This window comes from Tachyglossus aculeatus, chromosome 16 (assembly GCF_015852505.1).
Source record: "Tachyglossus aculeatus isolate mTacAcu1 chromosome 16, mTacAcu1.pri, whole genome shotgun sequence".
Classification (NCBI taxonomy): Eukaryota; Metazoa; Chordata; class Mammalia; order Monotremata; family Tachyglossidae; genus Tachyglossus; species Tachyglossus aculeatus.
The window spans coordinates 22,985,791-23,009,071 of NC_052081.1; the positions used below are offsets into that span (position 1 = coordinate 22,985,791).

Genomic DNA, 23,281 nt, shown 5'->3' on the forward strand with positions numbered 1-23,281 from the left:
TATAACAAATAGTACTCAAGGGTTTGGTGAAAATCTTATCATAAAAACATCTGTTTATCTTTATATTTCTCTCACCACAGCCACTTCAACATGTGATAATTTGATTTTCATGGCATAACTTAGTGCTCAGAATGGAGGTGTTGAAGTTGAGACAGGGAAAAAAGTAATCAAACCACATGGGAATAATTATTTATTTCCACTAAGCGAGTGTGTCAAACATCAGCTCATTATCCTTCTTCTACCAAGTAAGAAAAAATGATGGAGGGGCCTTCCTTTAGGGGACTCATAGGATGGTCACTGCAGCAATGAATGAGTGCTGCATTGAGTGCTATTTGATAGGCTCCGTACAACCACTGGCATTTCAACCAATGCTTCAAAAAGTGGTTTCCAAGTTACCAAGTACCAAAATGGCACAATGTCAGAGTTCTGTAGAAAGAAGATAACAACAAGGGGTTCTGTAGCAACAGTCATTCATTCATTCAATCATTTATTGAGTGCTTACTGTGTGCACAGCACTGTACTAAGCACTTGGGAAGTACAAGTTTGCAACATATAGAGATGGTCCCTACCCAACATCCCATTATCCCTTTGAGAACAAGGAGACCAGTTTGCAAATCGAAATGGAAAACAAATGGTCAAGTTCCTTTGATCTGTTTTTCCAACTGGAAAGGCTCATCAGTCAATGTTTCAAGGTGCTGGGTAAAAATAACTCAAAGATTAAGAAATTACTTGCAGCAGATCAACCAGTGTATCAAGACTCAGCAGTCTCTCATGATCCTGACAAAAGGCAGGATATGGCTGTGATATACATATCAAATTAAGGAAAATATAGTAGGATGCTGAAGGAACTGAAGGCAATATAGACCATCACACTCAACACTTTGTATCTCTGAGGAAGCTTCATGACTACAAGCACTTCTCTTTTGTACCACTGAGGTATGCATAGTGTCTCACCCTTCTCCCAGACAAGGAGGGCCTCCTGCAGAAATAGAAATTACACTACAAAGATCTTCTAACCATATCTTCTACTATCAAAGTTGAAATAAACAAAGTAAAGGGATTCTGTCAATACTATGCAGTAGACATAGCTCTTATTCCAAAATTTGAGGAAGCCCTCACCTTCAGAGACATAAAAATGGCAGTTCCCAAAATAGATTCATTCATTCATTCATTCAATCGTATTTATTGAGAGTTTACTGTGTGCAGAGCACTGTACTAAGCGCTTGGGAAGTACAACTTGGCAACATATAGAGACGGTCCCTACCCAACAGTGGGCTCACAGTCTAGAAGGGGGAGACAGAGAACAAAACATACTAACAAAATAAAATAAATAGAATAAATAAGTACAAATAAATAAATAGAGTAATAAATACATACAAACATCTATACATATATACAGGTGATGTGGGGAGGGGAAGGAGGTGGGGGGGGATGGGGAGGAGGAGGAGAGGAAGGAGGGGGCTCAGTCTGGGAAGGCCTCCTGGAGGAGGTGAGCTCTCAGTAGGGCTTTGAAGGGAGGAAGAGAGCTAGCTTGGCAGATGGAATACACACTAAGATCTAGAAGGATGGGGAGAACACACTACAAAAGCCAACTGAAAACTCTCCACAAGAACACATTCGGGATGGTTGCAAGATCTCAAAGACATCACCACATTTTAGAAAGACAAGTTTAGAAAGACATACTTAGAAGAGAATTCAGGCTGGGGTAGCTATCCTGGGATCTCTACCACTCTGTATGACTGATGCCTTCCCAGACTGAGCCCCTTCCTTCCTCTCCCCCTCGTCCCCCTCCCCATCCCCCCCATCTTACCTCCTTCCCTTCCCCACAGCACCTGTATATATGTATATATGTTTGTACATATTTATTACTCTATTTATTTATTTATTTATTTTACTTGTACATATCTATTCTATTTATTTTATTTTGTTAGTATGTTTGGTTTTGTTTCCCCCTTTTAGACTGTGAGCCCACTGTTGGGTAGGGACTGTCTCTATATGTTGCCAATTTGTACTTCCCAAGCGCTTAGTACAGTGCTCTGCACACAGTAAGCACTCAATAAATATGACTGATGATGATGATTGATGATGATGCTAGAGAGAGTCTTCTGAATGAATTATTTTTTATTTTAAGGTATTTGTTAAGTACTTAATATGTGCCAAGTACTGTACTAAGTAAGCACAAGATAATCAGGTTGTATATGGTCAGGGGATCAAAGTCTTAATCCCCATTTTACAGATATTATAACTGAGGCATGTAGAAGTTCACATGGCAGCCAAATGGTGGAGCTCGGATTAGAGCCCATGTCCTTCTGACTCCCAGGATGCTGTCCTATCTACTAAGCCACTTTGTTTCTCCAGAAAAATATCAGAATCTGGGCACTCCAGACTGTAGTGGGCAGAATGGATGTAATGACTGTGGCATGTGTGATATAACAGAAGAGAAGATAAGAGCATGAAGACTTTTACACTGCCATCTAAACCTTTAGGAAAGCTCTGGGCACCAACAGAACCTGTCAGAGGTGATCACCATCACCACAGCCATGACTTAGGGGTGCGTAGTAGATATAGTCCTGGAGGATGCAGTATGAATCTGGATGTTAGTGTTAGAAACATTTCTAATCCTCCAGGAAACTCTTCCTTTTCAAATGGCTGTAAGCATTATTAAAGGTTTTAGAATTAATCATTCAGAAGTTTCTCCATGTGGGTGGCTGCACCCTAGAAGCACTTGAGCAAGAACACACACTGATAAATTTTAAATTATTTTGTTCAATGGACTGTAAGTTTCTTGAGGACAAGGATCATGTTTTTATAATCTCCCAAATGCTTAGTATCAATCAGTCACATTCATTGAAAGCTTACTGTGTTCAGAGCATTGTACTAAGCGCTTGGAAGAGTACAATATATAACAATAGAACAGTTGGTAGACATGTTCCCTGCCTACAACAAGCTTACAGTTGTCTCCCCTTCCCTTTGGGAAGCAGCATGGCTCAGTGGAAAGAGCCCGGGCTTTGGTGTCAGAGGTCATGGGTTCAAACCCCAACTCCGCCAATTGTCAGCTGTGTGACTTTGGGCAAGTCACTTAACTTCTCTGTGCCTCAGTTACCACATCTGTAAAATGGGGATTAAGACTGTGAGCCCCCTGTGGGACAACCTGATCACTTGTAACCTCCCCAGCGCTTAGAACAGTGCTTTGCACATAGTAAGCGCTTAATAAATGCCATCATCATTATTATTATTATTATTATTACAGTCAAGCGGGGAGAGACAGACATCAGTATCAATCAAGTTATGTACATAAGTGCTGTGGGGCTGAAGGAGGGGTGAATAAAGGAAGCGAATCCAAGTGCAAGGGTGACACAGAGGGAGTGGGAGAAGAGGAAATGAGGACTTAGTCAGGGAAGGCCTCATCATCATCATCATCATCAATCGTATTTATTGAGCGCTTACTATGTGCAGAGCACTGTACTAAGCGCTTGGGAAGTACAAATTGGCAACATATAGAGACAGTCCCTACCCAACAGTGGGCTCACGGTCTAAAAGGGGGAGACAGAGAACAAACCAAACATACTAACAAAATAAAATAAATAGAATAGATATGTACAAATAAAATAAATAAATAAATAAATAGAGTAATAAATATGTACAAACATATATACATATATACAGGTGCTGTGGGGAAGGGAATGAGGTAAGATGGGGGGGATGGAGAGAGGGACGAGGGGGAGAGGAAGGAAGGGGCTCAGTCTGGGAAGGCCTCCTGGAGAAGGTGAGCTCTCAGCAGGGCCTTGAAGGGAGGAAGAGACCTAGCTTGGCAGATGGGCAGAGGGAGGGCATTCCAGGCCCGGGGGATGACGTGGGCCGCGGGTCGATAGCGGGACAGGCGAGAGCGAGGTACGGTGAGGAGATTAGCGGCGGAGGAGTGGAGGGTGCGGGCTGGGCTGTAGAAGGAGAGAAGGGAGGTGAGGTAGGAGGGGGCGAGGTGACGGACAGCCTTGAAGCCCAGGGTGAGGAGTTTCTGCCTGATGTGCAGATTGATTGGTAGCCATTGGAGATTTTTGAGGAGGGGAGTAATATGCCCAGAGCGTTTCTGGACAAAGATAATCCGGGCAGCAGCATGAAGTATGGATTGAAGTGGAGAGAGACACAAGGATGGGAGATCAGAGAGAAGGCTGATGCAGTAGTCCAGACGGGATAGGATGAGAGCTTGAATGAGCAGGGTAGCGGTTGGGATGGAGAGGAAAGGGCGGATCTTGGCAATGTTGTGGAGCTGAGACCAGCAGGTTTTGGTGACGGCTTGGATGTGAGGGGTTAATGAGAGAGCGGAGTCGAGGAAGACACCAAGGTTGCGGGCTTGTGAGATGGGAAGGATGGTAGTGCCGTCAACAGAGATGGGAAAGTCAGGGAGAAGGCAAGGTTTTGGAGGGAAGACAAGGAGTTCAGTCTTCGACATGTTGAGCTTTAGGTGGCGGGCAGACATCCAAATGGAGATGTCCTGAAGGCAGGAGGAGATGCGAGCCTGGAGAGAGGGGGAGAGAGCAGGGGCAGAGATGTAGATCTGGGTGTCATCAGCGTAGAGATGATAGTTGAAGCCGTGGGAGCGAATGAGGTCACCAAGGGAGTGCGTGTAGATCGAGAACAGAAGGGGACCAAGCACTGAACCTTGGGGAACCCCCACAGTAAGAGGATGAGAGGGGGAGGAGAAGCCTGCAAAAGAGACTGAGAAAGAACGACCGGAGAGGTAAGAGGAGAACCAGGAGAGGACAGAGTCTGTGAAGCCAAGGGGGTGGTCCACAGTGTCAAAGGCAGCTGAGAGGTCGAGGAGGATTAGGACAGAGTATGAGCCACTGGATTTGGCAAGCAGGAGGTCATTGGTGACCTTTGAGAGGGCAGTTTCCGTGGAATGTAGGGGACGGAAGCCAGACTGGAGGGGGTTGAGGAGAGAGTTGTTGTTGAGGAATTCTAGGCAGCGAGTGTAGATGACTCGTTCAAGGAGTTTGGAAAGGAATGGTAGGAGGGATATGGGGCGATAACTAGAAGGTGAGGTGGGGTCAAGAGAGGGTTTTTTTAGGATGGGAGAGACATGGGCATGTTTGAAGGCGGAGGGGAAGGAACCAGTGGAGAGTGAGCGGTTGAAGATGGAAGTTAAGGAGGGGAGAAGGGATGGAGCAAGAGATTTCATGAGATGAGAGGGAATGGGGTCAGAAGCACAGGTGGCCGGAGTAGCACTTGAGAGAAGGGAGGAGAGCTCCTCTGAGGATACTGCTGGGAAGGATGGGAGAGTAGCAGAGAGTGTTGAGAGCCAGGGGGATTGAGAAATGGGGGAAGAGGCTTTGGGGAGGTCGGACCTGATGGATTTAATTTTGTTAATGAAGTAGGAGGCCAGATCGTTGGGGGTGAGGGAAGGAGGAGGGGGAGGAACCGGGGGCCTGAGAAGGGAGTTGAGTGTACAGAAGAGCTGGCGGGGGTGATGGGCATGGGTGTCAATAAGGGAGGAGAAATAGTTTTGTCTGGCAGAGGAGAGGGCTGAGCTAAGGCAGGAAAGGATAAACTTGAAGTGAACGAGGTTGGCATGGTGTTTAGACTTTCGCCAGCAGCGTTCGGCAGCTCCAGCATAAGAGCGAAGGAGGCGGACAGTGGCAGTGAGGCGTCTTGGAGTTGATGTGCCTTCAATAAATCTTTGAAGTTGGGAAGAATAATTTTCTGTTGGATATGAAGAAGGCCATTTTTCCAGGCCAAAGACAGCACATGGGTGAGAGATCAGCAGTGAGACAGATAAGATCGAGGTACATTGAGTAGGTTGGCATGGGAGGAGCACATGCAGAGGCTAGGTTGTAGGAGGAGAGCAGGGAGTAAAGTAGGAGGAGGCAAGGTGAGTGAGTGCTTTAAAGCCAAAGGTAAGGAGTTTGTTTTTGATGTGTAGATGGATGGGCAAACATGACCTGAACGTTTTTGCAGAAAACTGATCCAGGCAGCAAAGTGAAGTATGAACTGGCTTGGGGAAAGACAGTAGGCAGGGAGTTCATTCATTCATTCATTCATTCAATTGTATTTATTGAGCACTTACTGTGCGCAGAGCACTGTACTAAGTGCTTGGGAAGTTCAAGTTGGCAACATATAGAGACGGTCCCTACCCAACAGTGGGTTCACAGTCTAGAAGGGGGAGACAGACAACAAAACAAGACATATTAACAGAATAAAATAAGTAGAATAAATATATACAAGTAAAATAGAGTAATAAATAGGTACAAACATATATACATATATATAGGTGCTGTGGGGAGGGGAAGGAGGTAAGGCGGGGGGATGGGGAGGGGAGGAGGGGGAGAGGAAGGAGGGGGCTCAGTCTGGGAAGGCCTCCTGGAGGAGGTGAGCTCTCAGGAGGGCTTTGAAGGGAGGAAGAGAGCTAGGGAGTTCAGCAAGGAGGCTGGTAAAGTAATCAAGGAGGGATAGGATAAGTGCTTGGATAAAAGCACATCTCCAGTTTGGATGGAGAGTAAAGGATGGATTTTAGTGATGTTGTGAAAGTTGAACTGATAGGATTTAGTGATAGATTGAATATGTAGGTTAAAAATTTGGACATGTTAAGTTTGAGGCATACAGTGTTCTGCACACAATAGGTGCTTAGTAAATAGATGATGATGATGATATAATTGAAGAAAACCAAGTCTGCCCCAGGAAAATCCTACACATATTTAAAAGTCTTCACCAGTAACACCTGGCTGAATACTATCACTGAATTATTTTACCTAGAAGCACACTTTACAGTGAAGTACTGAGAGACAATTAGGCAGAAAACCTGAAAAAGAAGGCCAGTACTTCCCATGGGCAATGAACAAGAGTGTGAAGTATCAGTGCTTAGCAAATACCATAAAGAAAAAATAGTATTGGAGTGCCTACTGTATGCAGAGCACCGATAGAGTACAACAGAATGAGTAGGTATGATCTCTGCTCTCCAGGAGCTTAGAGTCTAATGGGGAGACATACATTAAAATAAATTACAAATAGGAGGAAGTAATTGAGCATAAAGCAATGCAAATATCTTTTTGTGTACATATATGCATATGAACACACGTGCATATGTTCAGAGGTGCAGATGCCCTTTTTGATCTATACTCTGTCACCAATGGCATAAATCAGAGTTATGTAGTAGAGCTAGTCCTGTTCAATGTATCCTTTGTAGCAATATGGAGCATGAAGGATGGGTTGTGAGTGTATAAAGTGCTCAATAAATACCACTAACTGATTAATAGGTGGCAAGCCCTTGCTTATGTGCTCCCTCTTGCCTGGAACTCCCTCCCATTTCAAATGCAGCATATACATCTTCAAACCCAACTACAAACATATCTTCCCCAGGATACCTTCTCATTACTCCACCCTACTGGCCCTCCTTTCTGAATCACCTGTGTACTTGGGCCACTATCCCTTAAGCACTTTGATACTGCTCCTACCATGAGCCCCATAGCAACTTATGTACATATCCTGACATTCTGACACTTTCTCTAAGTTTATTTTATGTTAAAACCTGTCTCCCCAGGTAGACTGTAAGACCTTTGAGAGCAGGGATTGTGACTACCAACTCTATTATACTGCACTCTCCCAAGCGGTTAGTATAGTTTGATCTGCACACAGTAAGTTTTCCAAAAAAAAATTGATTGGAAGTGTTGAAGTAACAGCTGCGGGATATACAGTGGGGAGACTATATCACAGTTAGAGGAGAAATCACAGTTAGAGGAGAAATCACAGTTTCAGTTAGAGGAGGAGGATCACAATCACAGTTAGAGGAGAAATAAACCATTCACCCATCCTGAGTGGGGGTGATGTCATTTCCGAAGGACTATGAAGATAAGGAGAGCAGTGCTCTGCTGGATGGATGTGAAGGAGGAGGAGGCATTCTGGATGGGGGGATGGCAGGGGAAAAATGGTCCGAGTGGGGAAGGTGAGAACAACGCACAGTGAGGAGGCTGGCTGAAGAGTGAGTAGGTTAGTTTCCCTCCTAAACATATTCCTCCTAACTTAATCAGCATAGCCAATTCTGCCAGAATTCTTACTGATATGGAAGTTTACAACCTTGACTCCTCTCTATCTTTTGTCTCCCACATTCGATTTGTCTGTAGTCTGACTGTAGGCAGCACTACAATCCTTTCTCAAAAGCCCTTACCCTTGGCATTATCCTTGACTCCTTTCTCTTATTCTACCCACATATTCAATCATGTCAGTTCAACCTTCATGACATCGCTAAAATTCACCCTTTCCTTGCCATTCAAACTGCTCCCACATTAATCCAGGCACTTATTTACTTTAACACTCTCCCTGATGACCTCCTTGCCTTCTGTCTTTATCCCCACCAGTCCATACTTCACTCTGATACCCAGATCATTTGTCTATAAAAATTGTTCAGTCCTTGGTAGCCCATCCTCCTCTGTATCCAAGAGGAACTCCTTACCATTGGCTTTAACGCACTCAATCACCTTGTCACCTCCTGCTTCACCTCACTGCTCTCCTACTACAACCCAGCCTGCACACTTCACTCCTTTATTGCCAAACTACTCAGTGTACCTCTATCTCACCTTTCTGCTGACCTTTCGCCCACATCCTGCCTCTGGTCCGGAACACCCTGCCGCTCCCCACTTTCAAAGTCTTATGGAAGGTATATCCCCTCCAAGAGGCCTTCCCTGATTGAGCCCTCATTTCCTTTTCTTCTACTCCCTTCTTTATTGCCCTGATTTGCTCCCTTTATTCACCCCTCCCTCAGCCCTGCAGCACTTATGCACGCACGTATCTGTAATCTATTATTGTCTATCTCCCCCTCTATACTGTAAGCTAGCTGTGGGCAGGGAACGCATCTATCAACTCTGTTATATTGCTAACACTGTACTCTCACAAATGCTTAATACAGTGCTCTGCACACAGTAGGCTCTCAATACATATGATTGCTTGATTTAAGCTCTCATTTTCTCCTGGCATGAATAGTTCATCAGCTTCATCAGCCTCTACACTTATCTCCCTGCCTCCTGCCTCTCTCTTCTTAAGTGTATCCCGCACTCAGCAGCCAGGATCATATTCCTAAAATGCCCCATTGAAGAGGCCATTCAGCTTGTCCATAACCTCTAATGGTTACCTAGTTCTCTCTGCAAGTCATAGAAACTCCAGAGTGCCCTATCTTGATCAGATCATCTTGATCTGCACATAATAAACACTCAATAAATATGACTGTTTGATGGATTGATTGATTGGACGATATTCCACACTCTAGACTGGAAGCTCATTATGGGCAGGGAATATGTCTACCAACTCTGCCATATTCTCTCAAGTTCTGAGTACAATGCTCTGCACACAGTGAGCACTCAATAAATATTACCGATTGAATGATTGATTGATTCTTATCTTTCCACTTTTTTCACCTGCTATACTTCAGTTCACACTCTTTATTTGTCCTAAATTAATCTCCACACTGCACCTCGCTCCCAGCTCTCACATCTCTGGGCCAGACACTTGCCATTCATCCTGTATGGAATGCCCTCTCAGGTCCTTAGCCACAGACCAATTCCTCTGTCTTTAGGCATTTTTCTCTCCCTCTGGACTGTAACACATCTACTAACACTGTTGTATTGCACTCTCCCAAGCACTTAGTCAAGAGTTCTGCACACAGTAAGCACTCAATAAATAATAATAATAATGGCATTTTTAAGCACTTACTATGTGCAAAACACTGTTCTAAGCACGAGGAGGTTACAAGGTGATCAGGTTGTCTCACAGAGGGCTCACAGAGTTAATCCCCATTTTACAGATGCGGTAACTGAGGCACAGAGAAGTTAAGTGACTTGCCCAAAGTCACACAGCTGACAATTGGCAGAGCCGGCATTTGAATCCATTACCTCTGACTCCAAAGCCCGGGCTGTTTCCACTGAGCCACGCTGCATCATCAAAGGTAACCATCATTGGTTACCTTTAAATTAAGTCCCCCAGAAAAGTCATTCCTTCAGGAGGCATTCCTCAACTAACCTCTACCTCTCTGATCACATTGTCTCTATAGTCATCCTGAGAATGCACACACACACACACACACAGACATACAGAACTATATATATATATATATATATATAGTATATATATATACACTTAATTAAAGGGGGGAAAGATACCTATGTAAAGCAAATAATGTAAAGTATATACATAAGTATTTCCAAGACCCAAATACTGATGGAAACAAGATCAATATATTTAAAAAGTAATAAAACCTACAAAATAGCTACATAGTTAAATAGCCATGTACATATGTACCAGTAATATTTAGATTTTTATTAGTATAAATGTAAATATTTTGTTTTCAAAGTGTCATTTTTCATAACCTACTCAGCAAAAAGATAACTTCTACTACAGATCTGGTACTATGTAGCTAAATAAAGCTGCCATTATCTAATGCTAAACTCAAATGATTCAAACACTCTATTCCAGTCAATCAAAATGCTTCAAAGAGTGAGGGGGAGAGGAAGAGAGGTGTTCGTTTCAAAGTCAAAGTGGCTCTCTTTCCAGGGACAGGGCCCTAATGGAAATTCCCCTGAATTAAAATTCAATTAATGCAATTTGTCAGTGTGCTAAAAGAATAGTGTTATAATGGGGGATAGTTGGGAAGATTTATTTACTCCATTTTTAGTCATATTTTTTCTTTCTTGCTATTTTCAGTTGTACCTATGTTTCTATATCTAGAAACACTCCCTTGCATGAGTAGAAGTGTGAATACTGGGAAAGTTCAAATTCTCAAAGATGAACAAATTCACTAGGTGAACTTGTGAATGACGGTGAACTGGCGCATCACTCATATGCCTGAAACCTGAGAACCTGCTGCCCAGGGAGGTCAGGAGGAGGAAAGGGAGGAGCAGTGAGGAAGGAGACAGGAGATAGCTATTTATTAGCGGGAATATACTGTATACATAAAATATATTCATTTCCTCTGCACAGGCCCACTGAGACCCACTGTTGTTCCAGACAGAAGATGCCATCATCATTATCATCCTCAATGACTGTGGACACAGATTGTAAGGCTCTTCCTCTGAGGGACAAGGATGATGTCTAATGTGTATCCTTTCCCAGTGCTTAGTTCACTGCTCCTCTAAGTGCTAACCTCCTTACTAAGGCCCAATCTCACCTGTCTCACCACCAACCCCTGGCTCATGTCCTGCCTCTGGCCTGGAATGTCCTACCTCTTCAAATCCTACAGACAATTACTCTCCCCACCCCTTCAAAGCCTTATTGAAGGTGCATCTCCTCCAAGAGGCCTTCCCTGACTAAGCCCCACTTTTCCTCATCTCACACTCCCTTCTGTGTCACCCTGACAAGCTCCCTTTGCTTACTCCCCACTCCCAGCTCCACAGAACATATGTATATGTCTGTAATTTTATTTATTTGCATTGATGTCTGTCTCCACCCCTCTAGACTGTGAGCTTGTTGTGGGCAGGGCATGTCACTGCTTGTTGTTGCATTATACTTTTCTAAGTGCATAGTAAAGTGCTCTGCACACAGTAAACACTTAATAAGTACCATTATTACTACTACAATTCATTCATTCAATCGTATTTATTGAGCGCTTACTGTGTGCAGAGCACTGTACTAAGCACTTGGGAAGTACAAGTCGGCAGCATATAGAGACGGTCCCTACCCAACAACGGACTCACCACTGCTGCTACTACTGTAGCACACCTTAGGGAACAGACAATAAGAAAAACAGTTACAGGCTCTGCTTTTGAAGAGTTTACATAAAATGGGGGAGACAGGCTTTGTGTGGGGGTGGGTGGGTGGGTGCATGTATACATATATATAAAAGTGCACAGCACATAGTAGGCACTCAATGAATACAAGATTGATATATTAGATGCAAATTCTTCAAAAGTAAAAAACAAAGCATTGATGTTAAAATAATTTCAGTTAAAATGGTTTCCAAATCATACTGAATCCCCCTTGCGCACCCCGCCCCCGCGGTGCGCACTCAACAACAAGGACTTCCTCTTTTCCTAGGAGTGTGAAATGTTAAGTGCATCAAAGGCTTAGCCATTTTAATGACACCAAAAGATATATGATACATCACAATGATGGTTGCGGAGGTACTCCTTCACCAAGTACAGCAACCTTTAAAGCAGTCATGAAATAAGTCTCTTTAAAGACTATATTTCATTGAAATAGAGAGGAAGCCCTGATACACAACCTTAACTGCCAAGCCCCACATTGCAATTACCAAATAGGCAACCCCCAGTTTAGCCATCATTTTTCTCTTTGATGCTAAGAGGTTTCTTGCCTTTTGGTCCTTTAATTTCCTGCTTGCTGCATAGTAAAGAGGGACAAAAGGGCACTGAAATTTTGTTGAGAAATAGCCAATCACTGATTTGAGGATCAAGATTCCCCCAATCATCACCCTTGCCAATCAAGACCATTAAATTTCCTTTTGAGGACTGATTCATCAGAAGACTTCTTCTGGTGAACTTTAATCTAGTGATGCAATAACAAATGGACATTTAATGAACAGACTGGCACTGTGTTGGCCAGACACAACTGGGCAGCTCATGGACAGAAAAGAGTTTCAGTCAGGTATTGATCTTTTTGGCCACGGTCTCACAAACACGAATGGGGGAACCTCGCCATCACTGTCATCTTAAAAACTGAAAGGCAGCTATATATACATATCAGACTGGCACACTAATACTGAAGTAAACTTGTAGCAAAATAAAATGGACACTAGAAAGATAAAAGGATCCTCAAAGGATCAGAACAAGATCGAGTCTTCATAAGTAGGTTTAAGTGCTGCAGATGTAGCCAGTATTAACCTGATTATGGTGAATAAATGATAATGAAGAGAATTCCTATTCCAATTCTAATTGAATTAGGATTAGGCCATTAAAACAGGAGGACTGAAGGGCAGGTTAGGAAGCACAAGGGAGATATGTTTTTTCTTATATTAACAAGCATTTAGTCCCAGTTAATTTGCAATACTACGAGTCATGTATCGCTCAGCTGATATTATGCATAACCATCTGTTCTTTTCTACCCAAACATGAATAACAACAGGCTGTTATTGCTGCCTAACCCTGACGTTCATCAGTTCAAACATCATCCTAGAAACTAGAAGAAGTTTTATTGTGCATCTAGTTACACTGTGTTGTTTTTTTCTCAGAGAGTTCACTTGATCAATAATGTCTCATTGACATTTGGTCATTATCATCATCAATGGTATTTATTGAGCACTTATTATGTGCAGAGCATTGTACTAAGTGATTGGGAAAGTACAACAGAGTTGGTAGACATGGTTCCTTGTCCACAATGAGCTTACAGTCTAGAAAGACTGTAATTTAAATATAAATAAATAATTTATAATACACAATTTATAAATGATAATTTAGTCTAGACAGAGTGTGGAAGAATAGTTTCCCATCCAACACTGTCCCCGCCCTACTTCTGGGATCAAAATGGCCAACTTCTGAGAATGATTTTTCAAAGGGTAAAATGTCTCACTTTCAAAATTTCTTACCGGAAAATAGAAAGCAGCTGTGACCAAGCATAACCGGTGGGAGGGAGAAAGGAGGGTGGTGGTTATATAGTAGGAAGGAAACTGTATGACTAACACTCTGATTTAAAAATCTAAATGTGTTCAGGATTAGGTTTCTCTCCAGGAAAATATTTTCCTGCATAAAAGGTTTTAGAATGAAGTAGAATAAGATGAATGAGAACCACACATTGGAAAATGCTTACGCTTATAGCTGATTAATCAGACCTGACTGAGACATTACTCTGTCCACAGAACTCATTTGCTTGCAACTATGAGTTCATTCATGCCTGTTAGTGTTGGTTTGTTTTCATATCATGTTCGCAATCCAGGCCCTTCCTCCCATCTAAGGGCAATATGCTGAACCAAGCTCATGTGTTGCAGAAGATCAATCAATCAATCAATCAATCGTATTTATTGAGCGCTTACTAGGTGCAGAGCACTGTACTAAGCGCTTGGGAAGTACAAATTGGCAACACAAAGAGACAGTCCCTACCCAACAGTGGGCTCACAGTCTAAAAGGGGGAGACAGAGAACAAAACCAAACATACCAATAAAATAAAATAAATAGGATAGAAATGTACAAGTAAAATAAATAAATAAATAAATAGAGTAATAAATATGTGCAACCATATATACATATATACAGGTGCTGTGGGGAAGGGAAGGAGGTAAGATGGGGGGATGGAGAGGGGGACGAGGGGGGAGAGGAAGGAAGGGGCTCAGTCTGGGAAGGCCTCCTGGAGGAGGTGCAGCTCTCAGCAGGGCCTTGAAGGGAGGAAGAGAGCTAGCTTGGCGGAGGGGCAGAGGGAGGGCATTCCAGGCCCGGGGGATGACGTGGGCCAGGGGGTCGATGGCGGGACAGGCGAGAACGAGGTACAGTGAGGAGATTAGCAGGTGGAGGAGCGGAGGGTGCGGGCTGGGCAGTAGAAGGAGAGAAGGGAGGTGAGGTAGGAGGGGGCGAGGTGATGGACAGCCTTGAAGCCCAGGGTGAGGAGTTTCTGCCTGATGCGCAGATTGATTGGTAGCCATTGGAGGTGCTGAGACATCATCACTAACCTTTAAATGGGTCTACTTTGACAATCCTTTTTCATTTTTAACACAATAGCAAGTGGCTTGGGGACAGCTTGCAGCCTTTCTGCCAAGCTTTGCTGTGAGGCTGAACCCCAAAAATTCTGCTTGCCCCCTGGGGACTAGGGGCTAGAGAAATGCTATGCATCTCTATTTCCCCACTCAGCAGGCCTGAACTTCTGGACCTGCAGGTGATAAGCAAGGCTGGGAACCCTAGCCCCCAGACGGTGGTCCATGGTTAAAAACAGCAAGATACTTTTTTGAATGTGCAGCCTGCAATCCAGCTAGAGTTGAGCATTGCTGCTGTCAGGCATGAAACAGAGAAGGATGGTGATTCTAGGGGCATAAACCAACCCCAACAGATTCCAGACTGGACCAACACCAACACTGCCCTGCCCTGAGGACCCTCTTCCAAAATACAAGATTCAGAAGCCCAGCAGCTTCCCAGAGAAAGTCTCCCTATAGAAGTGTGGCAGAATCTCTGTCCCTAGAATGCTGCAATGTTTGCCACTCACCACACCTACCCCAAAGCCTAGATACGTTCTCCTCCAATTCTAAATGTGTGGGCATTTCTAGTAACAGTCTCCTAGAATTAACAAACGAATGGCCTCTTTCTTCCCTGGCATTCAACTTATTTTGACATCCCCATGATTAGAGTTTTTACCTTAATTAGCTAACAGTGGGGTATCAGCCTTGTTCCTTGTGCCTTCATGTGAAATAATTACAGCCGTCTAAGGAAACAAACATCAGCTTCCCTAACTATCTTTGTACAACTGAGGGTATACTGACCTACCTACCTAGCAACAACTGCCCTGAACAATTTACCATCTGCTTCAGGAAAAGATAAAAGGCTCTTGACTTTCAGAATAACCTCTTCTTCCCAAAACTACCATGGGAACGTGTCTGCTAATTCTGTCGAATTGTATTCTCCCAAGGGCTTAGTACAGTGCTCTGCACCTAGAAAGGCTCAATACCACTGATTGATTGATTATTGAGATCAAACTGGCTTTACTTGCAGTGTTGCTCACTGAATGCCCAGAGATCCCTTTCTTTCAGAAACCTGGCCATGTTTTTCTACAGTGTCCAGGTTGACAGACCCATACATTCCTCCTCTCCCCCAGAAGCCATTAAGGAGATCATCATCATCATCATCAATCGTATTTATTGAGCGCTTACTATGTGCAGAGCACTGTACTAAGCGCTTGGGAAGTACAAATTGGCAACATATAGAGACAGTCCCTACCCAACAGTGGGCTCACAGTCTAAAAGGGGGAGACAGAACAGAGATAGTCCTGCATAAGTGCATCTGAGGTTTGTTCACCAAAGACTGACACGATTGACTGTTGGTAAGACCTATGCCATCAAGCACTTGATATTCTCCCCACCCTCAGCCCCACAGCACTTATGTACATATCCATAATTCATTTATTTATTAAATATTAGTGTTTGTTTCCCCTCTAGACTGTAAGCGCCTTGTGTGCAGGGAATGTGTCTAAACTCTGCTGCAGTATATTCTCTCACATGTTTAGTACAATGCTCTGCACAATGCTCTGCTCAATAATTCCACTGATTGAGATCCCACGGCCCAATCCTCAGAGCCAAAAGGTGAACAATGAATTGCTATTCAGAAGCATTCAGCAATCAACATTCAGCATTGGCCTCAGATCCTTGAAAAACCCCCAAAATAGATTTTGCTCTCCTGACCTTTTCCTCACATCATTCTTAATGTAAAACGTTCTCCTCTTCCTTCCTCTATAAGTCACATTCTATGCATTGTTGGCTTGTTGAAGCTAGAAACTGTCTTTAGCAAACATTTTTCCTGAAACAGAACTTCCTAAAATTCTCTTTCCTTGCGCTGTTTCAGGCCAGGAAGGTAAAAATGGCATAGCTACCCTCCCATCTGCTTTTGGGTTCTAGTTATGGGGAAACAAAAGAGAAAGAGGAGAAATTTGCCTGGATACTATGAATATGACTTCTGTAGCCTTTCTCACTTCTGTTCCATTCAGCACATATCTGGCTGGTCTCCTAGGCTTTCCTATTCTTTGGAAATCAGGTCGTGTTAAGAGTGTTCGGCTATTTTTAAAGCCTTCAGATTATTTTTTAGGAACTGAAAAAGAAACTAGGCAATGATAAGGAGAGGGAAAGAAATAAGGAGATGGTCTGGAGAAACAGATGCATAAAAGCACAAGTCAGACATATTTCAGGATGTTTTCCATAAAGGCTAGCATGCATGAAGAAATGAAGAAGCAATTCCTAAGAGAACTATTTCTTCCTAGAATTTAGCACACCCCAAATGCACTAGAACTGTTCAACCTCTTTTCATAATCATTCATGTTACCATTAATGAATGACTGTATCCTCAAAACATGATGTAGGATGCACATTTTTATCACATCTTTGGAGAATTCAAGTGCTTAGCATGTAGACATACTGACATACAATCTCCTTAATTATCATTTTTCTTTGGTCTTTTTTGCTTTATATGATAGAAATATAGGAAATAAAAATTAAATTCAGAAAAAACACTGATCCAGAGGACTTAATGGTTCCCTTTCAATATTTACACCACATAAATTAACGAAAAAGAATCTCCCTTCTTTTTAGCTTGAGCATGGCAGCCTGCAATTTGTTCAGTATATTTGGAAAATTAGGTTTGACTAATACTGTCCAACAGGAACTGCTGACAAAAGTATTAAAATTGTGTTTGTCCCACTTTAGCCCTTCCCTGTACCCTTTTTCTGAAATTGGTGAATGATTTTCCATGGCAAATTCTTTCCATTTCCCCCTTGCCAGTATTGGGATGTCTATTTGCTTAGGAAGTAACTTCTGTGGCTCTTAGCTTAGGAAATAAACTTGAACCTGGAGAAGGGAATGTGACACTGGGCTTAGTTCTTCCCCCTATTACCACCTACAACACATAACCTTCTTCTCTGGGTCACATCACCTTCACTCATCTGATTTATTATTAATTATTGTATTTGCTAAGCACTTACTATGTGTCAAGCACTGTTCTAAGCCCTAGGTTAGTAACAAGTTAATCAGGTCCGACACAGCCCTTGCCCCACATGGAGCTCACCATCTAAGGGAGGGAGAACAAGCAATGAATCCCCATTTTTACAATTGAGGAAACTGAGGCCCAGAGCAGTTAAGTGGCTTACCATGAAGTGACTTACCCAAGGTCACAAAGCATACAAGTGGCAGAGTCAGGATTGGAATCAGGTCCTTTGACTCCCAGGCTGTGCTCTCTCCACTAGGCCAGGCTGCTTCTCATGTGGTAATTTGGGCTTCCCTTCCCTTTCCTTTTCCCCAGAAAAACTCCTCCAGTGTGGCTCTGCCCAGCTCGGGTTCTCTGAACTGGAACCTTTCAGCTGTTAATCAATCAATCAATCAACTGTATTTCCCGTTGTTGGGTAGGGACCGTCACTACATGTTGCCAACTTATACTTCCCAAGTGCTTAGTACAGTGTTCTGCACACAGTAAGCGCTCAGTAAATATGATTGAATGAATGAATGAATTGATCACTTACTATGTGCAGATCAAACTAAGTGCTTGGGAGAGCACAATACAACAGAAGCAGCAGACATGTTCCCTGCCCAAAACATGTTTACAGTCTAGAGAGGGAGACAGACATTAATGTGAATAAATAATTTAAAAAAAATATAATACAAAAATAGGTACATAAGTACTGTGGGGCTGGGGGTGGGGTGAATATGAAATGTCCAAAGGTTACAGATGGAAGTGCATAGACGATGCAGAAGAGTGAGCGAGCTGGGAAAAAGAGGACTCAACTGGAGAAGGACTGTAGGAGAAGATATGATCTTAGTAATCCTTTGAAGGTTGGGAGAGTGGTGGTCTGGCATATATGGAAGGGGAGGGAGCTCCAGGGTAGGGGGAGGATGCAGGAAAGGGGTTGGTGGTGAGATAGATGAAAATGGGTCACAGGGAGTAAGCTGGCACTAGAGGAGCAGAATGTGCAGGCTCAGGTGTAGTAGGAAATTGTTGGGTGAATAGGACGGGGCAAACTGATCGACTGCTACAAAAACAACAGTAAGGAGTTTTTGTCTGATGCAGAGCTGGGTGGGCAGCCACTGGAGGTTCTTGAGAAGTGGGGAGACATGAACTGAAAGTTTTTGTTGATAAACAATTTGGGCAGCAGAGTGAAGTATGGTTTGGAGTGGGGAGAAGATGGAGGCTGTGAGGTTAGTTTATAGACTGTGAACCCACTATTGGGTAGGGACTGTCTCTATATGTTGCCAACTTGTACTTCCCAAGTGCTTAGTACAGTGCTCTGCACACAGTAAGTGCTCAATAAATATGATTGATTGATTGATTGATTGATTGATTGATTAGCAAGGAGGAAGATGTGGCAGTCAAGGAGGGAAAGGATAAGTGCTTGGATCAGCAGAATAGCAGTTTGGTTGGCAAGAGAAGGGCAGATTTTAACACTGTTGTGAAGGTACAACTGACAGGATTTGGTGATATGGGTGGAGTGAGAGAGATGAGCTGAGGACAACACCAAGGTTATGGGCTTGTAAGGTAGGGAGGATAGCTGTGTTGCCTACAGTAATAAGAAAGACAGAGTGGGGAAAGGGTTTGGGTGGGAAGAATAAAAGTTCAGTTTAGGACATGTTCAATTTAAAGTGTCAGCGGCACATGCAAGTAGGTTGGGCTTGAAGGTAGGAAGAAATGTGAGATTGCAGGGAAGGAAAGAGGTCAGAGCTGGAGATGTAGATTTGGGAATCATCATTTGGGAAGCCATCGGACTGAACGAGTTCTCAAAGAGAGTGGGTGTAGAGGGAGGATAAAAAGGGATGAAGAACTGTTCCTTGAGAGACCCCTACTTTCAGAGGATGGGAAGCAGAGAAGCCAGCAAAACGAACTGAGAAGGAGCAGTCACAGACATAGGAGGAAAACTAAGAGAGAACAGTGTCAGGAGAACTAAGAGAGAACAGTGTCAGGAAAACAAGGTTGGTTAAAGTTTCAAGGAAAAGGGGGTGGTCTTCAGTGTTGAAGGTAGTTGAAAGGTCTAGAAGGATAGAGTAGAGACTGTCAGATTTGGACAGAAGGTTACTGGTTATCTGTAAAGGGGGAGGAAGCCAGATTTCCTCCTACTATCCAGCCCACCCACTTTGCTCCTGTAATGCCAACCTACTCACTGTACCCTGATCTTGTCTGTTTCATCGCCAGCCCCTTGCCCTCATTCTCCCTCTGACTTAAAACTCCCTCCCCCATCGTAGATGACTCTTCCACCTTCAAAGTCTTATTAAAATCGAATCTTCTCCAAGAGGCCTTCCCCAACTAAACCCTCATTTCCCTTACTCCCTTACCCTTCTATGTTGCTATGCACTTACCTCCTAAGCACTTGATACTCATCCCACTACCCCGCCTCAGCACCTGTGCACTTATCCTTATATTCTCCCATTTCTCCTATCTGTAATTTTTTTAAAGTCATATAACCCCTTCTAGACTGTAAATTCCTTGTGGGCACTAATTATGTCCCCCAACTCTATTGTATTCTCCTAAAGCTCTTGGTGCCCTCACAGGGTCATACCTGGAGAGATTCCAGTACTCTACCGGTCTCGACTATGGGAGGAAGAGTAATGCTGAGGCATACCCATTCCATTCCTAACTTGGCCAGTGGCTAGCGAGTGGAAAACAATCCACTACAAGTCAATACTCCCCTTTGCTGGGCAGTAGTAGAACTGGAGAGAATCAAGAGCAGAAACTCAGGTTTACTGTGCGGAAGGAGGCAATGGTAAACCACTTCCATATTTTTACCAAGGAAACTCTATGGATACACTACCAGAACGATGGCAGATGGAGGTGGGGCGTTCTGGGAGCGAGAATGAAGAACATGAGTTTTTACATTTTAATAATGAGGAACGGGAGGACAAGGCTGAGCAGAGCTCAATACGAAAACCAGCTGCAACTAAGTAGAGTGTTGTGAAAGAATTACCCCCCGGTCTCCTACAACATCAGCAGTTCCCTTGCTGAAAGAAAAGAAGGGGAGGTGAGGTGCTAGGTACATAAGTTTCAATCCTCTCACTGTTTAGGTCTGAATAACTGAAACACAAAAGGGGAGGAAAAATGCTAACTCCACCTCTGCCACTGCAGAAGTGAGGAGCAAGAATCAGGTTGGGCAGAGACACCAGCCTAGGACCTGGGGAAAGTCACTTAACTTTGCTGAGACTCAGTTTCCTCACCTGTAAAATGGGGATTCAATACCTGATCTTTCCCGCTACTTAGATTTTGAGCCCCAAGAGGGACATGGTTATCTTGTATCTCCTCTACGTTTAGTCCAGTGCTTGGCACATAGTATGCACTTAGCAAATACCACTGTCATAATTATTAATAGTGCAGCAGTTTGTCGGGCCCCAAATCCTTAGTTTCTGCAGCCATTAGAGAAAAAGTCACTATTTTCATTTGGTTAGTCACTTGATTCTCTGGAAAACACATTAATCCCTTCATTTCCCATTGCTCATATATAATAATTCCCCAAAAGGCCTAGACTTTCCATGTTCTACAAAAGGAACTGAGATTCAGTTCAGGCCACTCGAGCTGTGAAAGAGTTCTGGGGGACAATGGAAAACTAATATGTAAAACTAATACCTGCCTCCTGAGGGATGCACTTCCACCCTCCACCCTCCACCCCCCACCCCCCTAACATGCACATACACAATACACTCCCTTTCGTTACCTGGATCTTCTGGGGGCTGCTGGGGGCTGATTTCCTGTTCTGCTACAATTTCTGGAGGTGGAGGCGGGACTGGCACTGGAGAAGCCTTAACAGGAGTGGTTGACTCTGGCGTTTCGAATGCTTCTTCCGAGTCGGAACTCCTGATGAAAACAAAGAATAAAGGCCGTGTAAGGAACCAGCTCAGTAAGGACAGCAGCATTTCTGTTTACCGAAGGAAGGGCCCATTATACTTCCAAGCTCAACCTGAGGAAAAGGGAAAATCCTTCTGAAGCCTGGCACTGGGACCAGGTTTAATGACCCCATGGCAGCCTGAATGGATTCACCACAGCAGTATTACTCAGGCAGAATATCATTGTCCCCAGTTTTCTATACACAAAAGTGAACACACCCTTTTAACTCACTGCTGCGTGAAATGTGGGCTTCTGGGTTTAGCACGAAAAACAACACAAGTGGATCTTTTTCTGAACTTTGGAAATGTTTCTGGCAGGAGTTATTCAAATACATTGAGCAACTCAGAGGAGTGTTCAGGAATGCCCTGGGGCACATTTCAGTGTTAAGATTTGAAAATGGCAGAGAATCCAACAAATACAAGAAAGTATATCACAACCAAAGTTCAAAAGGAGACCACTCTTAAACACCAACAACTGACATGTATGCAGTACTGCTAACTTGCTTGCAGTAAATTTCACTCATCCCTTCACTCCAGGTAAATCATTACCAAACAAGTAAACCTGAAATCTTTTTGGAGTGTGTAGGAGTGGCAGAAGCAGCTTGACCTAGCGGAAAAAGCACAGAAGTGACAGTCAGGAGACCTTGGTTCTAATCCCAGCTCTGCCATTTGCCTGCTCTGTCATTTTGGGAACTTCTCTGTGCCTCAGTTTCTTCATTTGTAAATGAGGATAAGGAACCTGCTCCTCTGGCCCTCTCCTTGTCTTTGAGCCCCTTGTGGGACAGGGACTGTGTCCAGTCTAATTATTCTATACCTACCCTAGCACTTAGTTCAATGCTTGGCACAAGGTATATTATCAATCAATGATATTTACTGAATGTTTACTGTGTGCAGAGCACTGTACTAAATGCTTGGGGGAGTCTACATGTTTTGTTTTGTTGTCTGTCTCCCCCTTCTAGACTGTGAACCCACAGTTGGGTAGGGACCATCTCTATATGTTGCCGACTTGTACTTCCCAAGCACTTAGTACAGTGCTCTGCACACAGTAAGTGCTCAATAAATACAATTGAATGAATGAATGAATACAACAGAGTTAGTACACACATTCCCTGCCCACAAAGAGCTTACGGGCTAGTGGGGGAGACAGATATCTAAATAAATTGTGGATTTGTACATAAGAGCTGCAAGGCTGTGAGGTGAATATCAAGTGCTTTTTTAAAAAAATATTTATTATTATTATTGTTACTGAACTGGACTTCAAGACCATTTGTTTTCAAAGGACGCCTATGGGCAATATAATAATGTTGGTATTTGTTAAGCACTTACTATGTGCAAGGCACTGTTCTAAGCGCTGGGGTAGATACAAGGTAATCAGGTTGTCCCACGTGGGACTCACAGCCTTCATCCCCATTTTACAGATGAGGGAACTGAGGCCCAGAGAAGTTAAGTGACTTGCCCAAAGTCGCACAGCTGACAAGTGGCAGAGCTGGGATTTGAACCCACAACCTCTGACTCCAAAGCCTGGGCTCTTTCCACTGAGCCACGCTGCTTCTCCAATGAGAAGCAATGAGAGACAAGGAATGCTTTCTTTGCTTTGTTGCTTTGTATTAACCCAAGGGTATAGTACAGTAAGTGCTCAATGAATATCATTGATTTGTTGATTCCTATCCTTCTTCTGTGAGACTCAGACACTAGGCATTGACTGTATCCAGGTTAGGGCTACATCCCCAGCAAAAGCACTGAGGAGGTGATGATGGTTTCCAGCAAACACGTGTTTCACTGAAATGTAGTCACAAATCACAGGGGTACGAT

General features: G+C 43.5%; 1 protein-coding gene across 3 annotated transcripts in view; it reads right to left on the bottom strand.

The window, feature by feature from the left end:
- The window catches only part of TACC2 (transforming acidic coiled-coil containing protein 2), a 316,371-nt gene that overhangs the window by 65,008 nt on the left and 228,082 nt on the right, over nt 1-23,281 (bottom strand). For all 3 annotated transcript variants that reach the window (XM_038757663.1, XM_038757664.1, XM_038757662.1), the window contains exon 8: nt 21,301-21,440. In XM_038757663.1, the coding sequence (XP_038613591.1) occupies nt 21,301-21,440 (140 nt within the window). The remainder of the gene's footprint in view (nt 1-21,300; nt 21,441-23,281) is intronic.